General features: G+C 38.3%; 1 protein-coding gene across 1 annotated transcript; it reads left to right on the top strand.

Annotated features, from left to right (window-relative positions):
• Positions 1 to 2,571: 2,571 nt before the first annotated feature.
• LOC103666102 (olfactory receptor 5G3-like) lies at positions 2,572 to 4,041 on the top strand. Its single transcript, XM_008694127.2, has one exon. The coding sequence runs from the start codon at positions 3,023 to 3,025 to the stop codon at positions 3,971 to 3,973; it is 951 nt and encodes a 316-aa protein (XP_008692349.1). The 5' UTR covers positions 2,572 to 3,022; the 3' UTR covers positions 3,974 to 4,041.
• The last annotated feature ends 5,599 nt before the right edge of the window (positions 4,042 to 9,640 follow it).

Below are 9,640 nucleotides of genomic sequence, written 5' to 3'. Positions count from 1 at the left end.
AGGTCCTGTCTCCACAACTAGGCTGTAGATTCCTAAAAACAATAACTAACATTAATAGCACTTATTATGTGGTGTGTACCCTTGTGAGCCCAGTACATGTAATAACTCATCTAATTCTTCCAACGTCTCCGTGAGCCAGGCTCGATTAATATCCCCATTTAACAGAAGCGGCTATTGAGGATCAGAGAGTTAAAAACAAACAAAAACAAACAGCAAGCCCCACTTGCCAAACTGTGGGACAAAGTGTCGAGCTGGGATTGGCACTCAGGCATCAGAATGCAGGCAGCACACTCTTCCATGCTAGTGTGTGTTTACTGTTAATAGCACCCCAGATGGAAAAAATGGTCTGTTTTGACAAGAAGGATATCAAAGGGGGAAAAGAAAGCATTGCTTTTTCAGGAATCCTCTGTTGGAGAGAAGATGTTGTTTTGGACAAAAACTTGGCACAAATGCTAATGATATCACTTTAATTTTGTCCCTCAGGTGTAAACTCCTGAAGGTTTAGCTCTTCGGAGACCTGGCTTTAACATATTTAAAACTATCAGAAACATGAGCCCCTTATTTTGTGCTGGGTGTGAGTCAGACTGTAGGACAAGGAGCACTTCTTTGCTCTCAGGCTTATCCGCATGGAGATTTATCTTCTTTACCAAGTGCTTAGGATGTCGTGTCTGCTGCAGAAGGTTACTACCAAGAAGGAAATTAAATTTCCAAACTGACTTTTCAGTGAAGACCAGAAAACTCTAGGTTTTGCTGTTCATTTTGAAGCAGTTAATAGGGAAACAAAGGACTCCCTTAAAGAAGTGAGTATCCCACTTGGTGATTAAAAAGAAATTTTGAAATACAGTGGAAAGACTTTATTTTTTATTTTTATTTTTTTAATAATAACATTTTTTTATTATATTATGTTAGTCACCATACAGTACATCCCTAGTTTTTGATGTAAAGTTCCATGATTCATTACTTGCATATAACACCCAGTGCACCATGCAATACGTGCCCTCCTTACTACCCATCGCCAGCCTATCCCATTTTAGAATGAACCTAACTCTTGGGAACAAAAACTCACCAGCCCAAGTATTCCAAAGAGAGTGGTCTTTGGTTTAGTTCAGCTCTTTAGAACACTAAATAACGCATTTTTTTTTTTTTTGGATCTTTTAAGCCCGATCTTGTTCTTTATTTTTGATACTCTAATGTCCAGGAAGAATTCTAGGGTCATAGAATTCTAGAAATGGAAAAGTCATAGAGACGTCCCCCTTAATTATAGGAGAGGCAGGGTGTCTTATTCATGTTTGCATGCTGAGCAGTGGTAGGGATGGTAACTCATTCCCTCACCAAACACACTCACCGGGTCTGTCCACAAACATCCATGAGCACTGCCTGCCAGTTGCAACATAGATTTCGAATTCTTTCAGACATGAAGCTAAAACAGGGTTTTTCCCAACCACTTCAGCTCACGGTGAACATAGAAGTTTTTCCTGAAATCCTGTGGCATATGTAGTCGTGCACCAACCAAATATTAGTTTGAAATGTAGGTTTTCTTTTTATGCCTAGGTCTTATTTCCCCCAATGTGTGTAAATTCCTAAAAATAATTGATATTAGTGGCTGAAAATTGCCCTGTGGAAAATGCATGCCATAGATATTTTCCTGAATAAAAATAATAAACTCAAGAGGTGTAAATAGTGTGTTAACTATTATTTTGTCACTGTGGCATTTCAAGGACCACATCCTAATCATTCTATCTTCAAAGTATGGAATGTTTTTGTTTGTCTATAGAGGGAATTATTTGAGTTGATAATAAACATATGAACCTAGAATCTTTCTATGGATACTCCCACACCTTGTACTTCTTACTCTAATTTTAAACAGCTTGATGTATTCTTCCTCAGTTGATGGGTCAGAAAAATATTTGCCTGAAAATTTTGTCTAAATAAAAATGTCAAGCACTTTGCACATTTTGCTAATAAAGTAGAAATTGCCTGTCAGGATTTATGCCTTAAATAGGTTTATAAACATTACAGGGAATTAGGGGAAATGATTTTATTTTGGTGTACAAAATATATTCATATATTCATAGGAATTACTGATAGAAATTACCACTCAGGATGAAGTCAGTTGAGCTTCCAGTGGACACTTATTTTTCTATATGATTTCCATGGAAAGTTGTTATTCAATATTCAATAGATTAATTAATCTCGAAGGAAGGGCATTTTAATGCCTCCCAAGCCATTATATTTTTTCATTTGAATTATATGGTTGGTGAAATTTTCTTCACTTCATTTAACCCCCAACTTGAATTCTCTGTTCTTATCTCTTTGTGCCATTTCTGTGTTCATGATGGTCAAAAAATAAATATATCCAATCTCTCATTTGCAGGGCAGTCCTTTATAAACAAAAATGGGATTATTATGTGTTACGGTAGAATCCTCCCCATTCTGAATGACCAGGCCGACATTTGTTTACATTTCTCTTTGTAAGCCTTTTATAAGGGGAAGAGGTTAATATACACAGATATGGATGTTGTCTTCATAACATCTGACTGGTACTATCCACTCCAACAAAACAGGAACCGAAAGGTCTTCATCGCTGTTCTGTTTACCCCATCCCACTGTCATTTATCAGGATCTGAATTTTTCATCATTTCTCACAGTGTCACCAGTTCCTGTGTTCCTAGGTAGGCATTACTATTCTATCATGTGACAAAGATGAAATACAGAGACTGAATTTAATTTCAAATACAATTTTAGACCCCGAGGGAGTTTTAGATTTTATAGTTAGACTGCCCTTTTGATGGCCAAGAGTACTGAATCCAAATCAAGTATGAATTGCTCAAGTTTACACGGGGATCACAAATGCCAGTCCTTGGGAATACTGTTGACCAGTCCAACACTGTTTCCATAACTGCCTCCTTTACAGATTAAAAAAACACTTTTAATAAGTTTAAGAGGCTGTTTTGTATATGCCTACTGATATTTTAAAAATAAAACATATTTTTTAATTTCTTACATAGGTTACAACTGACCAATGGAAGATAAGAATCAGACAGAAGTGACTGAATTTCTTTTCTTGGGCCTCACAGATCATCTCCATCAACAAATTTTCCTCTTTGTCATGCTTCTCTCTGTCTATCTTGTCACCCTCGGGGGTAACACGGGGATGATCATTCTCATATGGACCGATCCAAGACTCCACACCCCTATGTACTTTTTTCTCAGCCACTTGTCTTTTGTAGATATTTGTTCCTCTTCTTCCATTGCCCCCAAGATGCTGTGTGATATCTTCGCAGAGAAAAAAAGCATCTCTTTCACGGGTTGTGCCACACAGATGTGGTTCTCTGGTTTCTTTGTGGTATCTGAATGTTTCCTCCTGGCTTCCATGGCATATGATCGGTATATAGCTATCTCTAAGCCCTTGCTGTACACACTCATTATGTCTCAAAGGGTCTGTGTGCAACTGGTTATGGGGCCTTATGCCATGGCTTTTATAAGCAGCATGACCTATATGACACTGACTTTTAGTTTACCCTTCTGTGGTCCAAATATCATCAATCATTTTTTCTGTGATATTTCACCACTGCTTTCTCTTGCATGTGCAGACACTTCTATGACTCAGTTTGTATTTTTCTTTTTGGCTGGATCTATAGGAATACTCAGTGGCCTGATCATCATGGTCTCCTATGTTTGCATCCTGGCTGCCATCTTGAAGATCCAGACTGCTGATGGGAGGCAGAAAGCTTTCTCCACTTGCTCTTCTCATCTGGCAGTTGTCTCCATCCTGTATGGGACTCTTTTCTTTATCTATGTTCGTCCTGGCTCAACTTCCTCCCTGGATATCAATAAAGTGATTTCTCTATTTTATACTGTGGTAATCCCCATGTTGAATCCCCTCATCTATAGCCTGAGGAACAAGGAGGTGAAAAATGCATTCAGGAGGAAATTTGAAAGGAAAAATTCTCTAATGGTTTTGGTAAGATAGAATTCTGTTGTGTTGTACCATAGATGTTGGTTCATAATGTGTGGTAAAAAGAACACTGGGCTGAGAATGAGAAGTTCTCTTTAATTCCTGGGGAGTTACCAGGTTACTTGTAGACAGTCTATATATTTTTTTTCTTTAGTCTTCTTTATTGCTAAATGATGGGGAATACAAAATAATTTACAGAAATATTAAAGGTATACATGTAATATATGCCAGAAGAAGATCCAGAACATTTATATATTCTCATATGTGGGATAACATTTATTCCAGACTAGAAAAGCAAATATTATAAGGGAAAGATGGTATAAAGGAAAGAAAGAGTTCATTAATAAAGGTTTCATAGACCTTGTTAAAAGTTGAACAATAGAAAGTGAGAGAACACTTGCAAAACGGGTGACTCACAATGAGTTAAGGTCCTGGTAGGAAAGTGCTGAACATATATGTACATATATATGACACACTAGAGGAATGGACCAATGGATGGATGGCTGAGCAATTGGCACAACTGGACATGCAAATGGCCAAAAATACAAATACATAAAAAATGGCTCAACTTCACAACTTTTCAAGTACATGAAATCAAAATGACAATGCAATGCTTCTTTTCATTTATCAGATTGGCAAACATTAAAATGATTATGTGCAATGCTGGTAAGGTTACCACTGGATCTAGACAGCAATTTTACACATAACCATGATAGCTAAGTGTAGAATAGCTATATTTCCAGAAAGTAATTTTGATGATTCCTATTAAAATTCACATAATCTTTGACCTAGCTATCTTACATTTGGAAATCTGTGCTACAGAAATATAAATACCAGACACAAATCCTACAGCATCATTTGTAGGGGGGATAAAAGGAAACTACTTTAATTTGTATCATTAGGAGAAACATGCATTCTTTCTTTGAAGGGTTGCACAGTTAATTATAAAAAGAAATTAGATATTCATGCTTTAGTTTGGAGGAAACTCCCTGATACAATCAATGATAGATGGAAAAAAAATTAAGTCAAAATTTAATCTGTAGAACTGATCACAGTTTGTGTTGGTTTGCAACTTACTCGGGAGCTTCTAGTGAAATCAGTAAGTGGCCCCCATCACAAAGGGCAGAGAGAGACCAAAGAAAGATGCAGGCCCCTTCAGAATGGTAGGTGGGATAAAGGATGGGGGGGTAATCAGAAGGCGGAATGAAGCATGAGAGACTATGGACTCTGAGAAACAAACTGAGGGCTTCAGAGGGGAGGGGGGTGGGGGAATGGGATAGACCGGTGATGGGTAGTAAGGAGGGCACGTATTGCTTGGTGCACTGGGTGTTACACGCAACTAATGAATCATCGAACTTTACATCAGAAACCAGGGATGTACTGTATGATGACTAACATAAAAAAAAAAAAAAAAGAATGGTAGGTGGCAGGTTTAACGGGCAAGGGGACTTACATAAGAGGTTGTCCTGAGTGCTGCGGTTAAGAATGTATCTCTGTTACCACCTGCCCGATCTTCAGAGTTTGTATAGAGGCCTTACTGGGGCTCAATCACATACAGAGAGTCCCAAGAACACATCACTGTCTCAAGGCTATGTGCACGAGACAGCTCTTAGGAGCAGAGAATGCACATTCCAAGGATAGGAGAGGGAAGAGAAGCCTCCGGTTGCCAGGCTCCAGCTCACAGACCAACCAGAGCTCAGGTCTTCTTGATGAGCTCCTCCAACACTTTGTAAAAAAAAAAAAAAAAAAAAAAAAAAAAAAAAAGTAAAAAAAGTGGAGGTAAAACTTATCTAACGTGTAAAATATATTGGTATGTGCATATGTACGTGATCATGGAGAGAAGTGTGCAGTTCCTGGCCAAAGTGTTAATATTGGTTACCTCAGTAGGGCGACTTTGGAAGCAGCAAGGGGTGGGTGTTTCATGCTCATGTCAGTTGCCGGACTTGTTTTACAACAAATATTTAGTTTTGTAATTAAAATTTACTTTTGAAAAGCTGTAATCTGTATCAAAACTGAATGAATGAATGAATGAATATATCTGTAAGTAAATAAATTTGGGCAAATGGACTCAATGCCTTCTGGTAAGGCTATGTCTCTATTCTAACATTCTCTGATTTCATGAAACACTTTGAAATACTGGTGAATGAAATCTTTGTCAAAAACTAGGTAAGATGGAGAGATTCTTAGAAACTCTATGCTTCAATCTCTTAGTTTTTCCCTCTAAAGATCAGTATTTTCTCCCACCCACCCCCAGAGTCCCTAATTTTTATACAAGGTGGTGCGTTTTCTCCTTATTAAGAACATTGAAATGATAAAAAATGCTAAATTCAAAACAACACAATGCAAATGATGAAGCTTGAAAACTAAATATTAAATATGTCCATATTAAACTACATTTTATATTTTTTTTGTAGCACAACATTTTATAGAAAGAACGGATGCCTCTGCTAGTGATATGGTTTGTGTCCTTTTATTCCCCCTACAAATGATGTCCCAACATTTGTGTCTGTGTTTATCTACCTGGAGCACAGATTTCCAAATGTAAGATATAGCTAGGTCAAAGATTACGAACAATTCGTTTTGTTAATTGTCAGTTTTGTGAAATTTCCCAACACCGCCCTACTAGGAATTGCTGAAACTTGGGCTTAGGTGTGCCAAAGGGAAATGTATTTTTATCTAGAAAGATCAACAGTTTCTTCCCAGTCAGACTTTGTCTTAAAATGACTGTATTCTGCATCTTCCTTACATAACGTCTCAAATCTGTCACCTATTGATATAGTCATTGTCTAGTACGAGAGCTGAAGTCTTTTCTGTCATTTTAATGGCTTCTTAAACATTTATGATGCACATTCTATTGAATGGGGATTGGGAGGAGAACAGCAGGAAGCAAGTGATAATTATAAATTTCTTGAATTTCTCTATGGTCCCTCTCCAAGAATATGCAAATCTATTCAAGCCAACTGTCTTCCTCTAGCTCAAGTTATTGCTGTTTTGATCTCCTAATGTATTCTGCCTAGAATTCTCTTCCTACCACATTCACAGGGATTAACTACTTGCTTTTCATATACCATTTAAGTATTACTGGCACTAGGAGACGCACCCTAAGGGAGTGATTGGAGACAGGGTCAATTAGAGCCCTTCTGTATTTTACTCTTATGGCGCCATATTCCTTTCCTTTAGACTTTACAGGCGTAATGCAGTGCATCTTAAAATAGATTTTTGTTTTGTTTTTATTAGTAAGACATGTTCCCAACTGATTCTTCCTACAGGGCAGTGACAGGAGTTCACATGCAGGTGCATTTTCTGTTTGTTTGTTCACCCCGAAAGTCTTGAAGTAGTTCCCCCTGTTTTGTAAAGAAAAGGTGAATAAGCCCCAATAGAAGAGGGAAATGTTCTGTCACTTAAGGCCTCTACTCACTGAAATCTCCTGTTTTGTAATATTGGTTCCTGGCAGAAGGCTATTGATTTTCACAAGGCACATGGTTTCTGAGAAGTCAGATGTAATTCTTATCTTTGTTCCTCTGTAGATGAGGCGTTTTTGCCTCTGCCTTCTTTCAAGATTTTTCTTTATTTTTTATTTTCTGTACTTTGAAAATTACATGCCTAGGTATAGTTTTTGCTGGCATTTATTTTACTTGGTGTTCTCTGAGCTCTCTGGATCTGTGGTTTGGTGCCTAAGTTTAATTTGGGGAAAATAGTCATTATTTCAAATATTTATTTTTTAAAAAAGATTTATTTATTTATTTATTTGAGAGAGAGAGAGAGTGAGTAGTGGGGGGAGGAAGAGGGAGAGAATCTCAAGCAGACTCCCCACTGGAGCCTGATATAGGGCTCGATCTCATGGCCCTGATGTCATGACCTGAGCCAAAATCAAGAGTCACTCAACTGACTGAGCCACCCAGACACCCCTCAAGTATGTCTTCTATTTCTTTCTTTCCTCTTCTGATATTTCCATCATGTATATGTTACTCCTTTTGCAGTTGTTGCCCCACAGACCTTACTTGGATATTTGTCCCTCTTTCTTTCTTTCTTTCTTTCTTTCTTTCTTTCTTTCTTTCTTTCTTTCTTTCTTTCTTCCTTCCTTCCTTCCTTCCTTCCTTCCTTTCTTTCTTTTTTTCTTTCTTTCTTCTTTCTTCTTTTTTTGTCTTTGCTCTCATTCCTTTTCAGTTTTTGAAGTTTCTATTGCCATATCCTCAGGCTCATTGATTCTCTCCTCAGCCGTGGCCAGTGTACTGATGAGCCCATCAAAGGCATTCTTCATTTTGGTTACAGTGTTTTTTGATCTCCAGCATTTTAATCATAGTTGATTTAAATTCCTGGTCTGATAATTCCCACATTTCTACCATGTCTGATTCTGATGCTAGTTCTGTCTCTTCAGATCATGGTTTTACCTTCCTGTATCTGCCTTGTAATTTTTTCTTGATAGCCAGACATGATGTTCCAGGCAACAGGGGCTGCTATAATCAGAACTTTAGCAAGCTGGAGGCAAGGTGTGGAGGGAGAGGAGCATTTTCTAGTTCTCTGATTAGGTCTCAGGCTTTTGGTGGAGCCATGCCTCTAGACTGTGAACTTCCAAAGTGTTTCTCAGTGTTTTTTCTCCCTTGTAAGTTGGGACAGGATGACGAGAGTGGACTGGAGTGGGTTATTTCCTTCCTCCAGGTGGAGCGCTAGAGGAGGCTGAAGTTGGCCATTTCTCTTCCCCCAGATTCATCAGGCTCTGAGAGTACCCAGCAGGGAATTGTGTGGTTAACTAGTTTCTCCTGAGGGCAGACTTTGTTAAGAAGTACGGAGCCTCTGATGGACTTCAGAACACTTCCTCTTCACCCTGATGGAAGCACAAGGGGATTTTTCTCTTACACTTACCTTGAGGACCTGGTCGAGCTCCTGGAGGTAAATCTCACTCTATTGTTCAGTTCAGGTTTTCCTATCAAGGCACAGTTCTCATGGCAGTTTCCTCTTGTGAGCAAACTGTGACTCTCTGCTTTCACCTGTCCATCTCTCCAATCTTGGGGGCAGTGGTTTGCCCTGTGTCCTCCTCTCTCTTATGGATCCAAGCAGAGTTATTGATTTTTCAGTATCTTTAACTTTTTACTTATTATGACAGATTGGTGACTTCCAAGATCCTTATCTGCAAAACTAGGAACCTGAAGTCCCTTTATGGTTTTTGCAGTAATGTTGTCTCTGTCTGAGATCACTCACATTCCACTATGTGCTTGGGGAACGCCACACCTTTCTGCCTTGGCTTGAAGCTCATTTTCTCTGCGATTTACCTTAACTTATTTAATACTGAATTTGTTACCATCACTACCCCAGCAGGAAACTTAGATTCCCTTTACTCTGAGCTAACCTTTTGTGTTATTCATCACACTTACCACCTTCCAGCCAATAATACATTTAAATAGATTATTTTAAATTTGTTATCATTTCAAGTTTTTATTTAAATTGTAGTCAGTTAACATATAGGATAATATTGGTTTCAGAGTAGAATTAAGTGATTCACCACTTACATACAACACTCAGTGCTCATCGCAACAAGTGCCCTCCTCAATACCCATCACCATTTTGCTCCCCCCCACCTCCCCTCTGGTAACCATCAGTTTGTTCTCTTGTTCTCTATAGTTAAAAGTTTTTAAGGATTTGACTCAAATTCAAAACGGATGAAAGACCTAAACATGAGAAAGG

This window comes from Ursus maritimus, unplaced genomic scaffold (assembly GCF_017311325.1).
Source record: "Ursus maritimus isolate PB19 unplaced genomic scaffold, ASM1731132v1 scaffold_23, whole genome shotgun sequence".
NCBI classification, from domain to species: Eukaryota; Metazoa; Chordata; class Mammalia; order Carnivora; family Ursidae; genus Ursus; species Ursus maritimus.
Note: the sequence above shows the minus strand (reverse complement) of the source record. Positions and strands in the feature narration are given on the sequence as shown.